This window comes from Hypanus sabinus (assembly GCF_030144855.1).
Source record: "Hypanus sabinus isolate sHypSab1 chromosome Y unlocalized genomic scaffold, sHypSab1.hap1 SUPER_Y_unloc_5, whole genome shotgun sequence".
Taxonomy (NCBI): Eukaryota; Metazoa; Chordata; class Chondrichthyes; order Myliobatiformes; family Dasyatidae; genus Hypanus; species Hypanus sabinus.
The window spans coordinates 542,049-569,073 of NW_026779035.1; the positions used below are offsets into that span (position 1 = coordinate 542,049).

The 27,025-nt window shown below is 45.7% G+C and overlaps 1 protein-coding gene across 1 annotated transcript in view; it reads right to left on the bottom strand.

The window, feature by feature from the left end:
- Positions 1-20,591, bottom strand: part of LOC132386029 (E3 ubiquitin-protein ligase TTC3-like) — a 60,273-nt gene extending 39,682 nt beyond the window's left edge. Inside the window, exons 1-2 of the mRNA XM_059958313.1 lie at positions 20,442-20,591; positions 15,332-15,453 (exon numbers count right to left, since the gene is read on the bottom strand). Coding sequence (XP_059814296.1) covers positions 15,332-15,453; positions 20,442-20,591 — 272 coding nt within the window. The remainder of the gene's footprint in view (positions 1-15,331; positions 15,454-20,441) is intronic.
- Between the last annotated feature and the right edge of the window lie 6,434 nt (positions 20,592-27,025).

Below are 27,025 nucleotides of genomic sequence, written 5' to 3' on the forward strand. Positions count from 1 at the left end.
ATGGGACCGGAGGCCTGAGGAGAAAGAAATGGGGAGTGGGGAGCAGAGGGAGATGGAGAACAGGCAAACAACTAAATATGTCAGGGATGGGGTAAGAAGGGGAGGAGGAGTATTAACAGAAGTTAGAGAAGTCAATGTTCATGCCATCAGGTTGGAGACTAACCAGCCAGTATATAAGATGTTGTTCCTCCGACCTGAGTTTGGATTCATTTTGACAGTAGAATGTTAGGGGAGATGGAGGTGTTGTTATTGCTGTAGCTGATTTTGCTACAGTGGTAGATGCCTGGTGATAGGGCAGCGCATTCAAGATTCAAAATACCCCTCAAAGTCAATGAAAGTGCCATTTGGACCATCGATAAAAACACCAATACTGCAAATTTACTCCAAAATGCAAGGCTTATTGTCTGGGATGAGTGCCTCATGATTAGGAGGGAGAGCTTCAAAGCCGTGGACCGGACTCTTCGTGGTGTATGTGGCAAGAATGAGGCCTTCGGGGGTATTTTAACCATTTGCTGTGGCGATTTCTGTCAGCTTCTACCAGTTGTGAAACGCAGAAATGATGCTGATGTGGAGAATACATGCATAAAATTATCCCACTTATGGAGAAGCTTCACCAATTCAATTGAAGAGAAACATGCAACTAAGTGAGGGAGAAGGACAATATTCTGTGTTCTTATTGGATGTTGGAGAAGTCAAGATTGAGGAAATTTCGAACAATGAAATTGAATTATCTGAAGATGTGATTCTGCCATCAAAAACTATGGAAGAATGCATTGATTTCATCTACCTGACATTCGACAAACCTGCAGAACTGCTCTCGAGGAATTCTATCTTGGTTCCTCTCAAGGAAATGATGCAAAAAATAAACTTCACATGCATTAGATGCTTCCCTGGAATCATGAAAGAATACTGTTCCTTCAATGCCGTAAGTGAAGGAGCTAACGCCACTCATTTTCCAACAGAATTCCTTGATTCGGTCGAACTCTCTGGATTGCCACCACATAAACTGGAATTGAAGAGGGGATCTCCGATCATTTCAATGAGGATCCACCAAGGCTTTGCAATGGAATGCGAATGATAGTGGAAGAACTGCACGACAATCTCATCGTAGCAAAGATAAACATTGGTGCGTTCAATAATGACATCGTCATGACCCCAATTTATCAGAAGGGGAAGATGTCCCTCTACAGCAGAGCTAGTTCCCAATACTTTGTATTGCTTATGTAACACTTACCCAAAAGGCTAGTATATGTCTAGGGGAAAAGGAGATCCAGCAACTCACCAACCCACCTCCCGTTTGCACAGGTGCTGTGAGAATACATAAAAGGAAAAAAACAAAAGGCGCCAACTTACCAAAGTTCAGTCTGTTTAGTGCACTCGTTGGAGCTCAATCAACTAACCAATCGACCCATCCGGCCGTCGCACCTGGGACCACCCCGGTGGTCTTACGAGCAGTCCAGCACACGTCCACCTTCCTCGGTGTCTCCCTCCTGACTCCCCTCACACCAAAAACCCGCGAAAACCCCTCCCCCAAGTTCCCAGCATCACAAGACACAATAACATTCCCCATTGATTAACAAATGAATACAATTACCATATCAGCCATTCTAAAGCGAAACAACAGCGAGAGAAACACTTATCTGACAAAGAAGTATTCCTACTTGTAACAAACCAAAGAAGCCAGGTTCTCCCGGTACCACGTATGTCAACCGCTCTGGGGGGCGCCTAATCCTCTGAGTTCTCCGCACCCCTTCTGCCCCACTGGGCTCCCTCGTCACCTGCAAACCCCTTGTCTCGGACACCCCAGATCTACCTGACAGACCCGCACCCCCTTCCTCACAGGGGTCCTCCCTCACCTCAGATCTCTCCGGCTCACGCTCTGGTTCCACCCTCTCTCCCACCAATGTCGGCTGCCTCTCCATCTGCCCCTCAAGACCTTCCCTCCTTTCACCCAATTCAGTATGGGAAGGGCCAGGAGCCTCCTCTCCTGGTACTGGAGCGCCAGCTCATCTGAGTCGTCCTCTTCCGAATCGGTAGCCATTCCTGGGTGAGGGACCCAAACCCGCTCTTCAGCAGCGGCCTCCTCCCTTTCTCCACGCCCTCGCAGAGTCCTTGTACTAGGCGTAACCTCCCACTTGGGCTCCTTATCCACCTGCACCACTTGACCCAGTGGCAGCAGGTGATTCCGATGGAGTACCTTGATAGGCCCTTTCCCATCCTCAGGTTTCACCCAGTAAACTGTCAGGTTCAGCACCTGGCTCTCTATTACATAGGGGCTGGCAGCCCATCGATCTGCCAACTTGTGCTTACCTGGGAGTCCCAAATTCCATAAAAGGACCCGGTCGCCCGGCAATAATTGGACAAACTTCATCTTTCGATCATACCACATCTTATTCCTCTGATTTTGTTTGGTAGCCACCGCCTCGGCCAACTCGTATGCCCGCTGTAACTCCCTCTTCATGTCAGACACATACGTTAGATGGGACTTCCCGAGTAATTCACCCACTCCACCCCCAAAACACAAGTCAATGGGCAACCTCGCTTCCCGCCCGAACATCAGATAATAGGGCGAAAACCCTGTAGCATCATTGCGAGTACATTTGTAACAGTGAACCAATTGTCCAATATGACGACTCCACCTGCTTTTCTGCCCAATCTCCAGCGTCCCGAGCACATCCAACAGGGTCCTGTTGACTCTCTCTGGCTGAGGATCTCCCTGTGGGTGGTAAGGGGTAGTCCTGGATTTCTCAACCCCAAGCATAGTCAGTAATTCCTGGATAAGGCGGCTCTCAAAGTCCCATCCCTGATTACTATGGATTCGCCTGGGAAGGCCGTAATGCACAAAATACTTCTCCCATAACACCTACGCCACTGTCGTCGCCTTCTGATCCTTGGTGGGAAATGCCTGAGCATAGCGAGTGTAATGATCAGTGATGACTAAGACATTCACGGTGTTGCTGATGTCAGGCTCAATCGACAGGAAATCCATACATACCAGGTCCAGAGGTCCCGCACTCTGCAAGTGCGACAGTGGAGCCGCCAAGTGGAGCCGTCTTCCTCTGGATGCAACGACGGCATCCCCTACAGTATTCTTCATCCTCACGCCTCACCCGGGGCCAGTAGAACCGGTCTTTGAGTAATCCATATGTCTTTTCCACCCCCAAGTGTCCAGAATCATCATGTAAGGCCTGGAGTACAGCCTGGTGATATTCCTCCGGCAGGACCAGTTGCCAACAGCGGGTTGGTCCGGAGGCGTTGTTACCCGGTACAAGATTTTGTTCTTTAACTTCAACCGAGACCACTCCTTCAATAACAGAGACACGAATGGGTGTTTCGCCTTCTCAGCCAACGCCACATCCCCCTTCTCGACCGCTCTCCACACTGTGCCAATGCCCGGGTCATTTTGCTGAGCAGTTGCCACTTCCCCTGGACTCAGTTCCGGCAACTGTTTAGTCCGCAGTGCGGTCAGGTCACAGTAAGCTAGGGGTATGGCATCGTCAAAAACCCCCAAATGGTCCACAGCTCATTCTAGCCTTCCTCTTCCCTCGGCCTTCATGGTGATAGCAAACTGACACATCGCCTTCACTCCAGGGCCAGGGACACTCTCCCACTCCTCGTCCCTCTCCTGCTGTTCCCCCGGCTCCCGACGAAACAACACATCCGCATCGACATTCTTGCTTCCTGGGCGGTACCTCAGGCTGAAATCATATACCGACAAGGCCGCCAGCCACCGATGTCCTGTGGCATCCAGCTTCGCTGAAGTCAAAATATAAGTAAGAGGATTGTTATCTGTTCTCACCACAAACTTGGCTCCGTACAGGTAATCGCCCAGCTTGTCCACCACAGCCCACTTCAGCACCAGGAACTCCAACTTGTGAGTGGGATAGTTTCTCTCTGATGGCGACAAGCTTCGGCTGACAAAGGCTACCGGCCTCAATGCTTTGCCATGCTCCTGGTACAGAACAGCCCCAAGACCCTCTCGGCTGGCATCCTTGTGCAGCACATATGGCTTCTGGGGATCGGCAAAAGCCAACACTGGGGCCTGGGTCAGTGCCCTTTTCAAAGATCGGAACGCCTCTTCACATCGATCATCCCATCTTGAGCCAAAAGGTTCTGCCTGGTTCCAGTATCCTCCAGTATCTTGTCTCTGGTCCCCCTTCCTTTTCTTTCCCATCGGGGGATAACCACACAACAGCTGAGTCAACGGGTGACACACTTTGGCGTATCCTTTCACAAATCGCCGGTAATACCCACAGAACCCCAAAAATGAGCGCAGAGCGCCCACTTTCTAGGGTCTCGGCCAGGTGGTCACGGCTTCTATCTTGGTTGGATCAGTAGCCACTCCCTCTCGCGAAATGGTATGGCCAACGTAGCTAACCGATAACCTGCAGAACTGGCATTTGTCCAGGGAAAGCTTCAACCCTTCTTCATTAAGCCGGCCCAACACCTTCAACAGCCTCTCCTCATGTACCTCCAAAGTCGATCCAAACACTATCAAATCGTCCAGGTACACCAGCACCCCCAGCAGATTCATATCCCCCACAGTTCTCTCCATGAGCCTCTGGAAGGTGGCTGGGGCTCTGGATATGCCTTGGGGCATTCGTTCGAACTGAAAGAACCCCAGTGGGCAGATAAAAGCGGTCTTCTCTTTATCGGCCGCACTCATCGGGATCTGGTAATACCCACTTCTTAAATCCAGCACACTGAACCACTTCGCACCGCTCAGGCAGACCAGCGCATCCTCGACTCTTGGGACAGTATATTGATCAGGGACAGTTCGCCGATTCAACGTCCTGTAGTCAACACACATGTGCACTCTCCCATTCTTCTTCCGTGCCACCACTATTGGGGACGCATAAGGACTTCGAGACTCAGCAATGATTCCGGCCTCCTTCAACTTGCACAAGTGCTGTCGCACGTCCCCAACATCTGCCGGAGCCAGCCGCCGGGATCTCTCTCGGAACGGGGTGTCCTCCGTCACCCGGATGGTGTGGCGAGTGCTTTTGGCGCAGCCAACATCAAACTCGCCCCGAGAAAAAACAGTTTCCATCTTCAGCATCTTCTCCACTAGCCGGTGTTTCCACTCCGGCGACACAGGGGAATCCCCGAAGTTAAAGGCTTCAGCGGTCAGCTCCCTTCGATGCTCCGATCCCTCCCCGTTAGGGGTCCTCACTGGTGCGCTAGACATTACCGTCACCGGGAACAGATGTGCCAGCGGCATTCCCCTCTGAAAGGTGATTTCTCTTGCTGTGGTGTTCCTGACACTTATAGTTATATGCCTCGCACGTACCACCCCTGGTCTCTGCACTTCGGGCCTCACCAGTGCCCCTGCCGGAAATCGTGTCTCCCCTTCAAGATCGCCTGGTGCGTCTACTAACAGGGCTTCTCCCGTCGGCACTCCTGGGAATCTGGGGGTCCCCATCACTAGTGCTACCTCCTCTGGTCGAATCACCTTGGGCCTCGCCTGCGTACACCACACCGTCCCTCGTTTACACTCCGGGTCCAGCCCTAGGGGGGCAACCCCTTCTTCGAACACCGCTTGAAACACTGGATGCACCGAGAGGGTCTCCAGAAAGTCTTCCCCCCCTTTCTCCTTACAAGCTCCCAGGAGCCGTCGCACAACTGGGGAGTTAGTCCCCACCAGGAGGGCAGCACCACCGGTTTCCACCGGGTCAGGACACACACCAACACCAACGTCTCAATAGCTTCGGACACTCCTACATCGCCCTCCGAAAACTCCAATCTCATCGATAGGTACCCATCGTACGGGTAGTCACCCTCGCTCACACCCCAAATCTGCAGTGCGTCAAATGGGGTTACGGGCAAATGCTTTAGATATTGATTGTAGAAAGACCGGTACAATAAAGTCACCTGCGATCCCGTATCGAGAATGGCTTTTGCGTAAACTCCCTCTGTCCGTAGACCCACACAGGCACGGGGTCCTACCAGCCCATCCGGAATAAAGGCGTGGGCATCCTGTGGTCCCCTGGCTGATCTCTGGGAACATGTTCCTCCAGAGGCTCCAGTCTGTTCCCTCACTGAGCCTCTCCTAAGTTTCCCCGACACCTCTCCCTTCTTAGTCGCAGGGGGGGCTTGTCCTCCGCGGGACTCCTTGTCTCTCACAATCCCAACTAAAGTGTCCCTCCTTTCCACAGCTATAGCACACCCTTGGCCTTCCACAGTCCCGCCTGAAATGCCCCTCTTTCCCCCAGTTAAAGCACATGCTGCCTGCCGCCCCTCCTCTCCCAGGACGGTTCCCGCTCCCAATCCACTGCACTGATCGCCCGAGAGTGGGTACCTCTCCTCCAGAGGGGGTTCCCTACTCCCCGGGGGGTTGTCATTCCTCCACCCAGCCACCACTTCCTGTATCGCTAAGGATCGCTCCCGTAGGTCCGCGCCCCTTTTCCGCCCCAATGCTCTCGCACCTCTCTAATCAGTTGCCCGAACGATGGAGGGGGACCTTTCCTATAAACCTGCCGGATAGTCCATGCCACCTTGTCCTCCTCCAGAGAGCCACTGAATACCTGACTCATCCTCACGCTAGCCACGTCAGTCGCCTTCACTACCCCCCGGCGCCGCAGCCCCGAGAGCATCCCCTCCATCCTAAATATGTACTCGGAGAGCTTTTCCCTTCTCCATTGTTCCAGGCGTTGGAACTCTGCTAAAAGCAGCCAGGGTTCCCCTGACAACCCAAACGCTCCCTCCAAAACTTCTAGGCATTCCTCCACTGAGGCCCCAGGCTTCTCAGCTTTCAACTCCCGGACGGTTTTGGCTGCTAAACCCCTCAAACTTCCCACCAATCGCTGCCACTTCTCCTCCTCCGAGCCTGGCCACTCCTCTAACATCAAAGACGTATGCTCGATCCAGGTCTCATAGTCCACCTCCCCATCTGGAGTAGGCTTGGCTCCGGAGAACACCCCCAGATTCAGCCGTGGCCTCTCGGACACCCCCACCAGGGAGTTGAGTGCGGCTGCCGGCTCCGAGGCTTCCACCCTACCTGGGGAGCGGGGCCTAGACACAACTCCCTCCTCCCACCTCCTTTTACTAGTGCCGGGCACCTCTCTGGGGTCCACCTCTAGATCTAGCTCCTCCTCCGATGTCTCCTCAGCCTCATCCTTGGAGAAGGAGTGGAGCCCCCACGGCCCCTCCTCCCCCGGTACGCTGACCGTCGCCGGCAGTCCCACCGTCCTGACGTCAGCACTCGTACGAACCAACACCCAGCTAGACTCTACCTCTTTACCACCGTCTAGCTACCAATTCTACCTGCCCAATACCCTTCACCGAACTTAAACCCCGCACTATCGCGTCTCCCGAAACTCGAAAATCCACTCCGCTCACTACGCATGCGTACTGTACTGGTACATCTTCAAACTGGCACCAACAAAAAATCTTATCTCTGTCCATTCCTCTCTGCAGCCTGCGCGATTCCACAGCCCCTGATAGTCCAATCTGGGACGAGCACCCCACAAATGTAACACTTACCCAAAAGGCTGGTATATGTCTAGGGGAAAAGGAGATCCAGACACTCACCAACCCACCTCCCGTACACGCAGGTGCCGTGAGAATCGAGTTAATGCCTCGCACACGCCAACAGTATCAAACCCACAACAAATACCGTTATGAAATACACTTTAAAGAGTTTATTAAAATTAAAGTAGGCAATACAATATATATAAGGAAAAAAACAAAAGGCGCCAACTTATCAAAGTTCAGTCTGTTTAGTGCACTCGTTGGAGCTCAATCAACGAACCAATCGACCCATCCGGCCGTCGCACCTGGGACCACCCCGGTGGTCTTACGAGCAGTCCAGCACACGTCCACCTTCTTCCATGTCTTCCTCGGCCTCCCCCAAAAAACCCGCGAAAAAAACCCCTCCCCCAAGTTCCCAGCATCACAAGACACAATAACATTCCCCATTGATTAACAAATGAATACAATTACCGTATCAGCCATTCTAAAGCAAAACAACGGCCAGAGAAACACTTATCCGACAAAGAAGCATTCCTACTTGTAACAAACCAAAGAAGCCATTTTAAGTAACATACACAAGACATTGTACACTTATGCTTTGTATGACTATACTGTTATGCCCACAGCCTCCTCCTTTGTGAGAATCGCAAGAGCACTAGTTTGGGGGGGGGGGGTCAGTAGACCCAGGAAATGGGAGAGAGACGTACCGGATGCCTCATTCCCCGGCGATGCAAAATAACCCGACATTGACCATTGTCTCCTGGAGAGCACGTTTCTGGATTGGGGACTATGCTACGTACAAGCCCTCGGGCAAAGTGGGCTGGTTGAGAGAGAAATTGCATCATCCCAACCTGATTGACATCTGAGACCCCGTGAGGAAGTATAAAAGAGGGTCTGGGGGAACAACACCTTCAGACGCACCAGAAGAAACGCTAACGATCCCATAGTAGCGGGAAGCCATTTGAAGGAAGCCACGTGCATTCGATTCTGCGGCTGAAATCGGTGGCTGGAAACACGGAAAACGGCTTTTAGCTAACAACGGGGAAGCCCGCTCCCCTGATTCAACAGATTTGCATTATAAAAGACCCGGGCAAGTTTCTTTTCTCAGAAATCTCTCTCTCTCTCCAACAAGTGAAAACCGAGTGGTCCCCAAAGGCTGAAGCCTGCAGGAAATCAGTGACTTTTATATTTCCATCGGACAATATATTATCCTCTAGACAAACGATCGAGCTGTTTTGTATTGATGGTTATTATTAGGCCCGCGCTTTTAGATTGAATAGTGACGACGTAAATTATCTAAATGTTAGTATTCATCTTATTTTAGTGCCCCTTTATAAATAAAGACTTCTAAAAATAGTACCATTAGCCTTCAACGGACCGCTCTATCTTTGCTGGTAAGTGACCTAGTTACGGAGTACGTAACAATACATAATGCGCAATGCTAAACCATGTCAAGAAGGTGTTGATTTATCTGGAGAAACCGGTATTCCAGCATGGTCATCTGTATGTGGCTTTAAGTCAGGGAAAAAGAACTGAAAACATTAGAGTCTTTTTAAAGGGTGGCAGATCAAACAGAAATGTTGCCATCAAAAGTGTCCTTTGTTAAAGGAGGAGTCGCTAAGTTTGTATGCATCTTTCTTCTTTAATAAACTGATTTTTATTCCTCAATTTCCAAACCACATCACATCAGCCTGCAATAACATTCTCCCTAAGCGGGCCCCAACGGGTCACCTGGTTGTCCAGTTACACAATAACAATACCCGCAGGCACAAAGATCACAGCAAACACCTTCTACTGATATTCAAATTACACAACTGCATTACCCGCAATACAACAATCACAGGGAACACCTTCTTCTGATATTCAAATTATACAATAACAATACCCGCAAGTACAACGATCACAGGAAACACCTTCCACTGATATTCAAATCACACAATAACAATACCCGTAGGCACAACGATCACAGGAAACACCTTCCACTGATATTCAAATCACACAATAACAATACCCGTAGGCACAACGATCACAGGAAACAACTTCCACTGATACTCAAATTACACAATAACAATACCCGCAAGCACAACGATCACAGGAAACAACTTCCACTGATATTCAAATTACACAAAAACAATACCCGCAGGCACAACGATCACAGGAAACACCTTCCACTGATATTCAAATTACACAATAACAATACCCGCAAGTATAACAATCACAGGAAGCACCTTCCACTGAAATTCAAATTACACAATAACAATACCCGCAAGCACAACGATCACAGGAAACAACTTCCACTGATACTCAAATTACACAATAACAATACCCGCAAGCACAACGATCACAGGAAACAACTTCCACTGATACTCAAATTATACAATAACAATACCCGCAGGCACAAAGATCACAGGAACGCATTCCACTGATGTTCAAATTACACAATAACAATACCTGCAAGTACAACGATCACAGGGAACACTATAACGTTCTCCTTTGCGTGTAACTGATAACGTCGAATTCAACGTCGAGATAAACCACAGTCAATGAGAACCAGATCGCAGTAAGATTAACCATTTACTGTTCACTCTTCACATTAACATATGGTGAAAACTGTTGATAAAACAATACAAGATTGATACAGTATTTGTTCCTTCCTTAATATCACATTTCAATTGTAAATACTTGCAAAGGTGACTATAATTACATTACACTAAGGTGCAGTATACAGGCAGAGTTTACCTGCTCCATTGACTACTTTAAATACACTTCAATGCAAACTATCCGCAACTCTTTAACTAACGAAAGCATAAACATTATCGACCGTCGTTACTTCTAACAGGATCGGCATTAACATCTTAGTTCAATATATCGATTATCTATTAACTTACAGCGTTGCTCTCACTGTGATTTCTCATGCCTGCAAAACTACTTCTGCTCAGGTGAGCCTCGTGGTGAGCCCCCACCCTCGCGTTAATTTCAAACCGGTACTTTCCCACAAGACGCGGCGAAACCGGATGTGATGTCATCGCATGCCGATATATTTTACATGCAATGAATATACTTTAAACACTTCTAATTCTAACTAGAAAATACTATCGAATGAATTACTAAGCGAAAATATTATAAACTAAATAACTGTCGTAAAGACAGCACAAACACGTTCCACTGATATTCAAATTACACAATTACATTACCTGCAAGTAGAACGATCACAGGAAACACCTTCCACTGATATTCAAATTACACAATGACAATTCCCGCAATCACAACGATCACAGGAAACACCTTCCACTGATATTCAAATTACACAATGACAATTCCCGCAATCACAACGATCACAGGAAACACCTTCCACTGATATTCAAATTACACAATAACAATACCCGCAAGCACAACGATCACAGGAAACACCTTCCACTGATATTCAAATTACACAATAACAATATCCGCAAGTACAACAATCACATGAAACACCTTCTACTGATATCCAAATTACACAATAACAATACCCGAAAGCACAACGATCACAGGAAACACATTCCACTGATATTCAAATTACACAATAACAATACCCGCAGGCACAATGATCAGAGGAAACACTTTCCACTGATATTCAAATTACACAAAAACAATACCCGCAGGCACAACGATCACAGGAAACACCTTCCACTGATATTCAAATTACACAATAACAATACCCGCAAGTATAACGATCACAGCAAACACCTTCTACTGATATTCAAATTACACAACTACATTACCCGCAAGTACAATGATCACAGGAAACACCTTCCACTGATATTCAAATTACACAATAACAATACCGGCAGTCACAATGATCACAAGAAACAACTTCCACTGATATTCAAATTACACAATAACAATTCCTGCAATCACAAAGATCACAGGGTGCACCTTCCACTGATATTCAAATTACAGAACAATACCCGCAAGTACAACAATCACAGGAAACACCTTCTACTGATATCCAAATTACACAATAACAATTCCTGCAATCACAAAAGATCACAGGAAACACCTTCTACTGATATTCAAAATACACAATAACAATACCCGCAGGCACAACGATCACAGGAAACACCTTCCACTGAATTTCAAATTACAAGATACCCGCAGGCACAACGATCACAGGAAACACCTTCCACTGATATTCAAGTTACACAATAACAATACCCGCAGGCACAACGATCACAGGAAACACCTTCCACTGATATTCAAATTACACAATAACAATACCCGCAAATACAACGACCACAGGAAACACCTTCCACTGACATTCAAATTTCACAATAACAATACCCGCAGGCACAATGATCACAGGAAACACCTTCCACTGAATTTCAAATTACAAGATACCCGCAGGCACAACGATCACAGGAAACACCTTCCACTGATATTCAAATTACACAATGACAATACCCGCAAGTACAACGATCACAGGAAACACCTTCCACTGATATTCAAATTACACAATAACAATACCCGCAGGCACAATGATCACAAGAAACAACTTCCACTGATATTCAAATTACACAATGACAATACCCGCAAGTACAACGATCACAGGAAACACCTTCCACTGATATTCAAATTACACAATGACAATACCCGCAAGTACAACGATCACAGGAAACACCTTCCACTGATATTCAAATTACACAATAACTATACCCGCAAGTACAACGATCACAGGAAACACCTTCCACTGATATTCAAATTACACAATAACATTACCCGCAAGTACAACGATCACAGGAAACATCTTCCACTGTTATTCCTTTACACAATAACAATACCCCCACACATAAAGATCAAAGGAAACACTATCTGCTGATATTCCATTACACGCAATAAACAATTCTCCCAGACACAAAGATCACAAGAAACACTAGTTCAGTTCAGTTTAGTCTCTGCTTATTGTCATTTAAAAACCACAAATGCAATGCAGTTAAAAAATGAATCAATGTTCCTCTAGAATGATATCACAAAAACACATGACAAAGCAGACTACACCAGAAAATCCACATAACGTTTGCCAATTCCCAATCCAGAGTCCGGAGAGGCTGCCACATATTAATACTGCACTACCATCTCAGCGCGTTCCCCGGAAAGGAGCTCGAATCCCACCAGACCAATCATTGAAGTCCTACACAAAACCACATACTTACAACAGTGTAAACAATAGCATTATTTATAAAAAAAAACAGACCATGGGCACAGTAAAAATAGTTCAAAGATGTTAAAAGACTATAAGTTCGAAAGAAACCACCACACAGTTTCCACAAGTCCTCAGGGACTCACCATCTCACGCCGGCGACAGAAGGGAATACCTCCACTATTGACTTCCACGGCGCCACTGGACCCAGCGTCGCAGACGCAGCACACAATGAAAGCTCCGTCGAACCCAGCTTTGCAGACACAGCACACACTGAAAGCGCCCCAATCACAGTAGACTCCGAATCCGTCGAACCTCCGACCATCCCCTCCGGCACAGCTTCTCCGAGCATCATCATCTGCCGAGCGTATTAAGATGGCCCCACCAACGGCCATCGGTAACGCGACCTCAAGGACTGGGGGCCTGTTCTTCCCAGCAGAGACCCAGACCTCACAGCAACAGCAGCAATGAAGAGAGCCTTCCTGGAGATTTCCAGATGTTTCTCCATGCTCCCACATCTGTTTTTCATCAGATTAGAATTGCGCATGGCTTAACAAATAACAGATATCAGCTCCAGAGTGGCCGCTGCAAGCTGTATCGCGCCACCATCTTGGCTTGTCTGTTGATATTCCATTACATGCAATAACAATTCTCCCAGGCTCAAAGGTCACAGCAAACACCTCCCGCTGATATTCCATTACACTCAAAAACAATTCGCCCAGGCACAAATATAATATTAAGAAGTTAGCATCTTGTAGACCACTTGTGACCCTGGCTATTTTTGTAAGGGTCATAGCAGCTAAGAGCTTGAGAAAAAACTATAGAATCCCAGATGTTTTCTCATAAGATAAGCTGAACGGGTGACACCATCCTTGGTGTGCAATCTGCACTTAACTTCGGTTTTGCTTAGAGTAACGTATCGTTGCCTGATTAATTGCAGTGAGAAACATATTATGCCTTGTGTTTCTTATGGCATCTGCAAGATAAGCAATTAGAGGGAGTGACTATTTACAAGGGCATCAGACTTTGGGGGGTGGGCCTGTGTCTGACTGCATCCAGACATAGTAGCAATTAAAACTGTTTATGACAATTAAAACAATTTATGACTGATAAAGTTAACAATACTCACCTGTACAGAAACTAAAGGGGTGAACCCACATGTATCTGTGTACATGACTTGTATGATATAGAAGTAACTGTATTTGCTTCAGGAGACACAGACCCTTAAAGCACCCTCCGAGAGAGAGTGCTTAAGGAGGGTTCTCTCGAGTAACTTGCTAATAAAGAGTTAAAGTTACTTTCACTGTAGTACGTGGTGTCTTTGCAACAGTTGATCGAAAGATGTTTACAACACAAAGACCACAGCAAACACCATCCTCTGATATTCCATTATACAGTAACTATTCTCCCTGACACAAGGATCATAGGAAACACCATCCGCTGATATTCCATGACACAATGGCAATTTCCCAGACACAAAGATCACAGAATTACCATCCACTGATACAGACAGTCCCCGGATTCCGTACAAGTTCCGTTCCTGAGTCCATCTTTAAGTCAGATTTGTACATAAGTCAGAACAAGAAACGTCCGGTATTATTTAGCGTCAGTTCGTCAGATGTTTGTCTTAGTATATACTATATATCTTACCTTTCTATGCATATAAAACACTTAAGAAACGTATGTTTTCCAAAAATTAAACCACTACGTTGCTTCGTAATAATTGTAGCTTTCATCTAGGCAGGGCTTTTCACATGCTCCATTATTCTCACTTTATCCTTTAAAAATGTTCTGATCATTGACCGACTGTAGCCTAATGCTTTTCCAATGACCGATGGCACTCCCAAACACTTTATTACTTCCACTTTATTTTCAATTGCATTTGCTTCCCGTCAATAGAACAGAAACACTCCAGATGGTGGGTCCCGACCTCCACTGGTTCCCAAGGTCCGCTGGGTCCTAAGGACCACTGCACTGAATTCCCCGGGTGCTACATTGCACCGTACTGAGAGAGGTTAAATAGGACAAGTGGGGACTGTGCTGGGTTTGGGTATTTGATCATTCACAATATTCCACGTGGGAATTTAAACTGGAGGTGGCAGTGTTTTTTTTTACGAGGTTGAGACGCGAGCTCGACATCAAGCCAGCACAAATGGTACAGGAGTTACTGGATCGACATCAACCCGGCATGGTTGATGTTTGTCTCCAAATCGAACTCGGGAACCTCCATTCTCTAGCCCAGTGCTGATCTGACTGCACCACCAGCCGACCGGAATAGGGGGTGGAGTCAGGGTGAATCTTACTAAGAAAAATTTAAGCCAAATACAAAATTAAACACTCAACACAGTGTCAACGGCAATGACTTAAAATGGTGGATGGTGTCATGATCCAATTTAAAATGGCGGACAGCGTTCTCCTTTCTCAGTTCGTAAGTACAAGTGTCCGTAAGTCAGATGTTCGTAACTTGGGGGCTGCCTGTATTCCATTACACATTAACAATTCTCCCAGGCAGAAAGATCACAGGAAACACCATCCGCTGATATTCCATTACACAGTAATAAAAATATCATCGCTTGCAATGCAGTCAAAACGTAAAAGAAAAAATTTTCATAGGTTAATACAGGTGACCATGTATTCATAAAATGGGTGACTGAAACAGTGATTTTCCATAACAAAAGCACATACCTGTTCCATCTGAGGTGGACCCGACTTAAACCATAATACGACAGGCAGCTAAAGTTACTGCAATCTTCATCCCTAAACTCCTCAAGGATTTTCTTGAAGTGTCGTTCAGCTTCTAAAACATCCTAAGAAATTAAAGAAACTCAGGATAAAAACTAATCTCTCACTTTCAATTTCATAGCATGTATATTACTATAAGGGGCCAATGTGGTTTAAATAACAATATTTTACTTGATTCTGCCTTAAATTTTTACCTAGTGATTTAAACTCAACTTAAAAAAAATTATCAATGTAGAAACTCTAACTGTATTGCTTCCTTGCCAAGTTAGCTGGGCACATTTTTCTAGTGACCAGCAGTAAAAATGAGAAAGAAAACTAACAAAGAAGCCAATCTCTTGTAATTACTAAATTAAATACTATATTTCACAATCTTGGATGCTACCTACCATGGAACTGTGCCTTGCTCCCTATTCAGAGATCCATTTAATATCAGAGAATGTATACAGTATACAGACTGAAATTTGTCCTCTTCACAGACACGCACAAAACAAGATAGCCCATAGAATGGATAGAAACACTGAAGCTCCCAATCCTTCATACAGCAGCAGCAAAACCCCCTTCCCCACCAGTTGCGGCAGCAGAAACACCAACCTGAACACCTGCCCCCACCAAGCAAGCAACAGCAAAATATTGAAATTCTATTTCAGACAGCTTCTATTGATTATAAAGCACCTCATCCCAAGTTTTAAAGCAGTGTTATCATAGTCTAATTCAATGCCAGTGAAGGTGCTCCAAATGCAAACTGACACATTTCACTGCAGGAATAGCAGACAAAATTTTATACAAGGCATATGGAATTGGATGGCCAAAAATATGGTCAAAGAGCAGAAAGAAGAGGAAAAGACAAGAGGAGAACTCCATTCACCAAATCTTTAATTTAATCATCCTCCAGGGATCTACCTTAAGTTATGATAGCAGGGGATTTGGTGCTTACATCGATAAAAATTATACAGATAGATACTTTATTGATCCCAAAGGAGATTATTTTGACACAGTAGCATTATAAATGCACAAATATACAAATGTTAGAAGAGAAGAAGGAAAGAATAAAAAATAAGTTATCACACACGGTCTAACAGGAGGAAGTCATCACTTCCCTGGCTATAGGTTGACTCATTATAAAGCCTAATGGCCGAGGGTAAGAATTACCTCATTTCGCACTCTTTGGAGCATCACATTTGTCTTAGTGCATATATGTCAAACTCAAGGCCCGCGGTGGAATTATCTTTGGCCCGCGAGATAATATCTAATTACTATTAAAGCTGGCCCCAGTAATCGAAGCGCCTACGGCGTATGATATGGCTAATGCTGAGTTTATTCAGGTACCAGGTTTTCAGGGTTTTTAGTGTTTATTCGGTTTCCCTGGTTTATTTCCTGAATATCATTAATGAATAATTTTTTTCTCTATTAGAGCTGGCCCACCGGTATATTGCATGCACCACTAATACTACAAATCCCACAATGCACTGCCAGTGCATTGCTCGTGCTTGCCTTACTCTCTCCTCAGCATCCTTATGGCGCTAGTCACGTGTGGTCAACTTTCAGCTATCCCTCACCCCAAAAATGGCTGAACGAAAGATGGATTTTGAAAACAGGGGTTTTCAAGGCAGGTGGGAGGCAGAGTATATGTTCGCAGATATCAAGGGCAAACCTGTTTGTCTTGTGTGCGGAGACGGTGTGGCTGTAATTAAAGAATATAACGTAAGACGACACTATGAAACGAAACACCACGACAAATACAAGCATCTGGACAAGAAACAGAAGCCCGCGATGTGCGGTCAAAAGAGTGGATTGGTGGGCAGGATCCGGGAGAAGATGCGGGAGGAAAACGGCGCAGGTGAGCTGACAGCTTATCACTGCATCATACACCAGGAATCGTTGTGTGGCAAAGCCTTGAAAATGGAACATATAATGAGCACCATAACACGAGCAGTTAACTTCATAAGAGCCAAAGGTTTAAATCACCGCGAGTTCAAGTTGTTTCTGGAGGAGTTGGGTTCAGAATATAATGATTTGCCCTATCACACAGAGGTGCGATGGTTAAGCCAAGGAAAAGTGCTGAAAAGATGTTTCGAGTTGCATGAGGAGATCTGTCGGTTCATGGAAAGCAAAGGGAAAGACACAACAGAGCTCCGGGATAAAAAGTTGCTTTGTGAAATGGCGTTTCTGTGTGACATCATGAGCCATCTCAATGCGCTCAACCTGCAGCTTCAGGGGCGGGGTCGTGTGATTACAGACATGTACGCTGCAGTGATGGCTTTTAAAACCAAGCTGTGCCTGTGGGAGACGCAGATGCAGCAAGAAAACTTGAGCCATTTTCCGTGTTGCCAAACTATGAAAGAGCAGGTTTCTACCGCAGTGTTCCCACGTGCAAAGTTTGCTGAAAAACTTAGCATACTTGGTGCCAACTTCACACGGCGATTTGCCGACTTTGAAGCCCAAAAAAGCAGGTTTGAACTGCTCAGTAATCCATTTGCAGCTGACGTGGAAAGCGCACCAACCAACATACAAATGGAGCTGATTGAACTCCAATGTAGTGACACACTCAAGGCAAAGTATGACTCGGTGGGCGCTGCACATTTTCTACGTTTCACTCCCGACACAATGCCCCAGCTGCGTACCCAAGCTGGTCAAATGCTCTCTATGTTTGGCAGCACATGTCTGTGTGAACAACTGTTCTCTGATGAAGATAAACAAAACATCACACAGGAGTCGTCTTTCTGATGAACACCTTCACTCAATTCTGAGGATTTCCTCAGCTCAGAGCCTGACTCCAAACATTGATGAACTTGCATCCAAGATGAGTGCCAAGTATCTGGCTTAGACTAGTGTGAATCACAGAGTGTTGGCCTGTGGAAAAATGTTTTCATTAGAAATTACTCCGGAAAAGCTGCAGATAAAGCCAAAAGAATGTAACCCCCTGGGTCACCTCAGGCTCGCTCAGCTCGTTCTCGTCTAGGGGGAGCAGCCTTCGGCCCCGCCAAACTGGGTAATCAGCTGGTGTGGATGCTGTGTGATGTCCCCGCCTCACCCAAAAACAGACAGTACACCATAAGCGATTAAATGAGTACAATTTATAAAGGTTACTATAACTAAGTGATTAATAACGATACAGTATATATGAAGAGAAAAAATAAAGAAAAGGCGCCAAACTTATCAAAGTCCAAACCACTTCATGCAAAACCATTGGAGCTCAATTACTGAAGTCTTCTGGCCACCATTCGATCCCCTCCGAACTCCTCGACTCGCAGCTCAGGACCCTCCGAACTCCTCGACTCGCAGCTCAGGACCCTCCAAGTGGTCAACCAAGCACATCTAGCTTCATCCCCCCTCCTCGGAGTACCTCCTGGCCTCGGACCCCCACTTGGGGTCCGATCCTCGCCCAGCTTACAGCATTGTGTCCTCTCTCTCAACCCCTCACGCCGATCTGCCCAAAAGCCCGTCAACAAAAGCTTACAGACTCAGAAGAACATTAATCCCAATTTGGTTTACAAAGGAATACAATTCTCGTTATGTAAATTTTAACCCAAACAATCTTCCAGCACTCTCTCGCAACAAAGAAGCATTCCCGCTAGTTAACAAAACAAAGAAGCCCTTTTGATTACATACACAGTAACAAAGAAAAAAGAAGAAACCCCATTTACAAGAAGTAAATGCAACTGATTTTTTATTTATTTAATGTTCAATGTTGTTTTTGTAGGCAATAATCTAAGCTTTGTTAGTTCCAGGTTAATATGTGTAATAAATTCATTTCAATAAGTTTTGCAATAAACGCTGAACCAGTCCGGCCCTCGACTTGTACCGATTTTTAAATTTTGGCCCACTGTGTATTTGAGTTTGACACTCCTGCATTATGTCTACATTTGTGTTTGCTTATGCTTGATTTCAAACGGTTTATTAATGGAAAAGGTACGGCTCCCAAAACAATCTTAGCCAAAATAGCATCGTTTCTATCTCGTTGCCTACTTTCTTGTAATCTACGTCTGTAAGTTAATACCAATCATAAAAAGAATGCTTGCTAGGCAATCTGCCTCATAAAAAACAAAATTCATAAAGTGAAACAATTTTAGATATAGCAGAGACTGAGACACATGAGAGCAGGTTGAAAAAATGAAGGCAACGAAAGCTGTGGGAGCACGCATGCGTGCACAACTGATCCGGCCCGCATGAAGTCACATTTTTCTCAATCCGGCCCGTGACCTAAAATGAGTTTGACACCCCTGTTTTTAGTGTATCACTGAAAGTGTTCCTCTGTTCAGCTAAAGTGGCACACAGAGGGTGAGAAACATTATCCAGAATTTCCTGGATTTTCCTTTGTTCTACCACAGCCTCCAGTGTGTCCAGTTTGACTCCTGCAACAGAGCCAGTGCTTCTAATCCTGTTGGCATCACTTGTGTTGATGCCATTGCCCCATCACACCATCGCATAGAAGATTGTACTGGCGACAACAGACTGGTAGAACGTGTGAAGGAGAGGCCTGCACCCTCCAAAGGATCTCAGTCTCCTCAGGAAGTAGAGGCAACTCTGGCCCTTCTTGTACACAGCCTCTGTGTTGGTGCTCCACTCAAGTCTGTTGTCCAGGTGCACCCCCAGGTACTTGCAGGTTCTCACCACATCCATGTCCTCACCATCAATAGTAACAGGGAGCTGTGAAGGCTCGGACTTCCTAAAGCCCATCACCATCTCCTTTGTCTTACTGATGCTGAGCTGCAGATGATTCAGCTTGCACCAGTTGACATCCTCCACAAGAGCCTGTATTCATCCACTCATCTTCCCTTTATACATCCAATTATTGCTGAGGCATCAGGGAATTTCTGCAGATGACATGACTCAGTGTTGTATCTAAAGTCCAAGGTATAAAGGGTAAACGAGAAGGGAGCCAATACAGTCCCCTGTGGGGCCTCAGTGCTGCTTATAGCCATGTCTGACACACAGTTCTGAAGCTGCACATACTTTGGTCTGCCAGTCAGGTAGTCCATTATCGAGGATACAATGGAAGTGCCAGTCTTTACTGAATGAAGGCACTCAAGAAATCAAAAAACATCATCCTCACTGTGCTGCCCTGCATATCGAACTGGGAGTAGTAGGCTTTGCTCAGCAGGTAGATAACAGCATCGTCAACTCCGAGTGTAGGCATACTGCAGGGCATCAAGGGCTGATCTGACAAGTGGTTGTGAGCCAGGACCAGCCCCTCTAGGGCCATCATATTGTGTGAAGTCAGGGCCAATGGACAGCATTCATTCAAGACTTTCGGTTGGCCCTTCTTGGGTACTGAGACCACACACAATGAATTCCACACAGTTGGGACCCTGTCCAGGCTGAGCCTCAGATTGAAAATGTGCTGAGGAACTCCACACAGCTGCTCAGCGCACTCCTTCAGAACGCTGGGGTTCACTCCATTCGGTCCCAAAGATTTGCCGTGTCTGCGTTTCCCAGGTTTCCTCTTCTCACCTGCTCAGTAGCGAAGGTGAGTCCATGATGACTGGGGAGTTGGTGGAAGGTGGGGTTTGGGAGAGCTAAAGATCAAGACAATAGCAGTCGGTATGTTGAGGTGTGGTGGTAGGTGCAGGGCAAGGGGGGAGATGAGGGAGAGAGAAGGCATTGGTGCTGAGGGAGCTTTGGGTGCCTCTGCACCTGGATGGGAGTGCTGAAATGGGGTGGGAACAGGAGGACAAATGTCAAACCTACTAATCCATTCATGCTACCTTCCGAGCCTCTACAGCTAGGCTGATTGAAGTCAGTGATGTTTTTCATGCCTCTCCACATCTTCTGGGTGCTACTCTGCCCAAGCTTCTTCTCCAGCCCTTTCTTATTATCTGTTCAGCCACCTTGATCTTCTCCTTTAGCTCCCTCTGCACGTTTCAATTCCTCCCCATCTGCTGATCCCTTTTTGTGGTTGAGAAGACCCTTTAGATCACTGGTGACCCAGTTAGGGAGCAGCTTGCCGTCAGGCCTTGATGGTATGATAGTGTCCACACAGAAGATAGTGTAGCCAGTGATGCAATCAGTAAGTCCATTAATATCCTTCCCATATGGTTCACAAAGTATTTTCCAGTCAGTAAGCTCAAGCAGCCCTGCAAGGTTTCGGTGGTTTCTGGCAACCATTTCTTTACTATCTCAGTGGTAGCTAGCTGTTGCTGTACTTTGGGCATGAGGTGAACCAGGTTGTAATCTGATCTTCCAAGTGGGGGGAAAGCTGTGGAGCTGCATGCATCTTTAATATTTGCATACAGGGAATCCAGTGTGTTTTGACACTTGACAAACTGATTGAAAGTGGGTAGTGTCATCAAGAGAGAAACATAGTTGAAGTCTCTCAGTGTTGAGTCTGGAGTCTCACGATGGTAATGTGTATGACATCACATGCAGTAGTTGGGAAGCCAGAATGTAGACAACAAGCAATATGGCGTGGCTGAACTCACACGGCAGATAAAACAGATGCAAACTCACAGCAAGCAGTTCAACATTGGGACTGCAGATTTATTCTTTCACAGAAACGTAACCGGGATTACACCATCTGTTGTTCACTCACAAAGCAAGCCCACCTCCCTTCCTCATACCACACTGTAGATCAAGTCGGTCTGCTCGTAGTGCTGAGAACCCATTCACAGTGGCACTGGAATCTGGGATTTACTCAATCAAACATATAACGCTGCATTCCCAGTATTCATTCTTTGTCCCTGTGAGTATTGCTAGTTCCTCCATTTTATTTGCCAGTGATCTTATGTTCCCCATGGTGATATACAGGAGACATAGTCTATATCTCCAACTCTTGTTGCACCACTTGTTACCCAATCTACAACCTTGGTACCTCATCTCAGCTCGTCCGGAAAATCGACCTTATGCTGGGCAATCAGAAGTTGCTTCCCAGATGCCAGCAGTTGCTCCCTATACAATATTGCCTCCGATACTCGGTCAAAGCACTTGATGGAATAAAGTATCCCAAGAGCCAGAAGGATTATTTGTTTTGCAGTTTTGCTAGCCATTACAAAAACAAACGAAAGAAACATGGTAAATAATGTTCAGACAAACAAGCGGAGCTGCTGTAATCTGCTGCCTCACATGACAAAGCATGCGCGCACACACACGCACATAAATACACCAGCACACACACACAAACATACAAAACTTAATATAACCAAGTTTTATTCAGGGAAGCAGCTCAAACTAACATCCACTGTCTTGTGCTACAACAGCTTAACTCTAAGCCAGTCAAGGCCATTGCAATTGCAAACTGAATTTTAAACACGAGTTTTGTTTCACTTCCAGCTGGAATCCAGTGGTGTTCTGACAAGCTGCAGCAGCTCCTCTCACCAAATCCCAGTTCCTCCTACAATATGATCCTTGTCCTGTGTCATCTGGCTAAAATGACGGGTTTGAATAAAGTTTAGCTTCAACAAACAAAATCAACTTGAAAGGTATCAAATTTCTTTCAAAACTGCTCACTGACTGCCCCCTCCCAACATTCAGCAAAGAATGAAGATTCATACCTGTAGTAAATTATTTCCTAAAAAGGCAAAACCGCAGGCATACTCAACCAGTATGTACTCCATCGTTGTCAAGTTATAGACCTGGAATGGAAAATAAAACACATCCATCCTCCGGTTCAGAGACACCAGAGATTGCAATGTGGGACAAAGCTGTATGTAATCAAGATTAAAGAGGCAAAATGTCAGACAATGTTTCAAGTTGAGGTCTTGCATCCAGACTGAGAAAAAAGCCACCATGCAGAAGAGAGATACAGGCCGGGAGGTGATCGGTGGAACCAGATTGGGTGGGGACTGGTCAGTGGAACCAGACCAGGAGGAGGGAGAAGTGATCGTGTCAAGGCTGCAAAGTGGTCATTCCAAACCGACATGAGGGAAACTTGGCAGGTGGATCTGGTATGCAGTAGAAAGAGGGAGGATAAAGATAGAGGCTGGAAAGTGATAGATGGAATCAGATAAGGACGATTAGTGAGAACAGAAACAGGTAGGGGGCTCATAATGAGAAATGGGTAAAAAGGTAACAAAAAGGTAAGAAAACCTGGGTTGACGGAGGAAAGTAACACAGAGGTTACGGGTTAGAAAATACAACACTCAGACCAAAATTTGTATCAAACCAGATATAATGCAACTTTATTGGCATGCTCCTATTATGAACTGCACAGCAGAACATTTACAGTGAAAGGGAAGGCACTAATACAGTTCCCTTCTACAGTGAACAGAGAAGAGATTAATACAGTTCCCCTCGACAGTGCAGACAAGGGAATAATACAGTTCCATAGTGAACACAGAAGAGACTAATACAGTCCCCTTCGACAGTGAACAGTGAAGATAATACAGTTCCCTTCGACAGTGAGCAGTGAAGAGATTAATACAGTTCCCCTCGACAGTGCACAGTCAAGGGGATAATACAGTTCCCTTCGACAGTGAACAGTGAAGGGACCAATACAGTTCCCTTTGACAGGGAACAGTGAAGGGACTAATACAGTTCCCTTTGACAGGGAACAGTGAAGGGACTAATACAGTTCCCTTTGACAGGGAACAGTGAAGGGACTGTTACGAACCCCGTAACTGAGTCACTTACCAGCAAAGATAGAGACATCCGTTGAAGTCTGATGATACTATTTTTAACAATATTTATTAGTAAAAATACACAAAAAAAATTAATGCAAATACACAGATAATATACGTCGTCAATACTAGATCTAAAAGTGCGGGTTTAATAATAATCAATAAGAAATAAACTCTATCGTTGTCTAGAGGATAAAGTATTGTCCGATGGAAATATAAAGTTCACTCAGTTCATGCAGGCTGCAGCCGTTGGGGACCGCTGTGTTGCAATGGTTGGAGAGAGAGAGAGAGATTTGGAGAAAAACTTGCCGACTTTCCTTTAATGATTTTGATCCGTCAGGAGTCTCGTTTGTCATGGCCTTTCACTTGTGGCCTCTCCTTTAGCTAAGCCATTCTTCCGTGATGAGCCCGCAACCCTGGCAAGGGAGGACGCACACGAGCCCCCTCAGCTGTCGCTATTAAACGCTGTCACATGATCTCTAGCATTTCTCCTGGTGCGTCTAAAGGGGTTGTTCCCCAGACCTTCTTTTATCCTTACTCATGGGGTCTCAGATGTCAATCAGGTTGGGATGATGCAATCCCTCAACCAGACCACTCTGGTTGTCCCCTGAGGGGTTTCAATGAATTGTACAGTGCTCAATACACAATTCCGTCTCCAAGAGACAATGGCCGTTATCAGTGGTTCCGTTTTTGCTAAGGTCAGGACACATTCCAAACTTTGTGTATTCTGGATGTCTCTCTCATTTCCTGGGATGCAGACCCGAATTAATAGCGATCTTGCGATTGTACCCTTCGGCCCCTCAGAGTTGCTTCACATTCATAACATCCCCTTCCTTCTAAGATTTTTGCCACAGGTAAAAGTTAATTAATACAGAGTCTTACAGGATTTCAGAATCTAACGCAATTTTTTTTTCACTACAGAGTAATACAGTTATACATTCAATTCAGCATCTAAACAGTTAGCGATTACATTGTCACTTTCTTTATCTTAATGTACCTTAATAAATTCTTGTAGCTTCAGACTCCAATTTAATAACCACCTATTTATATTCCTTTTCTTCAGCAAACAAAAACTAAAGAGTTGTGATCTTAGCTTACGTGTATATTACAAAAGTTCATGCATATACTAATCTTTATTTTACTTTCAAACTTAACAGTCAATCTTCCATGGGGGTGTCTTTATTATTCACATGCTTTGTCGAAATCCCTTAAAACTGGATCCTGTTATTTAAAGTGAAATCCCGTCAACCCTCGCCCCTTTTCCACGTTAACTCCCACGTGGTTAGCTTGTATACCAGTGTGGAATAGGCTTTTGCATGCTCCTTTCATAGGAGTTATTTTATCAACAATGTTTTCCAAACGTAGCCCATTTGCCAAATTTCCACACAATTCTTTATTTTTAAGCAAGTCGTTAATTTTATCTTCAGGACCCTTCATTCTATTGGTTTTCAATTTAAAATCTGCAAGCGATCCCTCTTTGTCCAAACAGCATTTCAAATTCTGCCTTTTCACAGCAGCCTTGAATAACAATAGCGTGTGGGGCAACTTTACATTCCAAATCAACCTGTAATTGATTCGCAGGCATCGTGTTACCAAGCCATTGTCCCTTCAGCCTGGTTACTGCTTCTGACATCAATCCAGACTTTAAATTTTCTTCATTCAATTTAGGAACTACACTTTTCCCTTTTCCTTCAATAATAATATCCACATCACCACCTTTTATCTCCTCAATAACTTTGAACACACCTTCGAACACAAACAACTGGGAATTCTCACTTCCCACTATTACCAAGGTTAACTCTTTCTTCACTGAACCAAGTCCATCTGACCCACAAGGACTGCATTCCTTTTCAACTGAATCAGATACCTCACACTTTTTCTGAGCTCCATTACTAGGTTCAGTACCACGTGCCTCCACATCTTGAACACACTCAAATGGGACATCTGCCTCTTCCAGGCTTTCAATACCTGTACCCTTTTCAAATTCTAAATTCCTCTGATCCTCCCAGTTACTCTCTGGGCAACTCCCTTCCGGAGTAAACTCAACCCCGCGGGTTAAAACAATTTCATCTGCCAACCCAGCAAATTTCTTCAAGGTAAGGGCGTCCTTTTCATCTAGGACTGCCCTCATTTCATTATCGGGAACACATTTAGAATTTTCAACTTCTTCAAATAGTTCTGTCAGACCAGACAGATCAACCATGTCCAACCCTGGACCTTCTAACAGCCTTATCTGTTTCTCATTTTTACTCCGTGCCTCTATAAATTTCCTCTTGGCTAAGGGCAGGTCTACCGCCTCTCCTTTATTCTCTTTCACCTCCCTATTCTCCTTTTTACCACCCTTTAACCCCTCTTGGTACAGGGTCGGTAAAAACGTCTCAGCCAAATCGATACTGGCCTCTTTCTCAGCGGCCTTTCTCGACACGCTGCGAGTGGTCGCGCATGTGGGGTAGATCTTTGAATCTAGGGGCGTGACCTCAACACTTACAGGCTGGTTTGTCAGCTCCATGGCCGACCAAACGTCACCACCAGCTAAATCGCTACCCAGAAGGACGTCTACGTCAGTTCTCGGGAATTCTGATCGCACCCCTATTTCAACTGGTCCAGATACCAGCTCACAATTTACAATGATCCTATGCAAAGGCACAGCTTCTGTCCCTTTTCCTATGCCTCTCAAAGCTAGCTCTCCAGTCTTGGGGCCAAAATCTAGTACCTTACTGAGAATCAATGACTGCTCAGCTCTAGTGCCTCTCCAGATCTGCACTGGAACTGGTGTGTCTCCCTCTTTCACAGACACAGTTCCTTCTGAAATAAATATCTCAGGCCCCTCTCGTATTCTGTCCACCTGAGGCTTTCTCATCGATTTACTGATCACCACAATACATCCTGTAGGGACTGCTGCTTTCCCTTTTCCTGTCTCCTTCCTCGAAGCAAGGCACTTAGATGCAATATGACCCACCTTTCCACAATTAAAACAGGTCAAGCCAGGACCTCTCCTGCCGACTTGCCTTTCCTCCTTCTCAATTTTACCACTAACTCCCGGCTGGATCTCTGCCTCAACCGGCGGGCTTTCTCTACCGTTCCC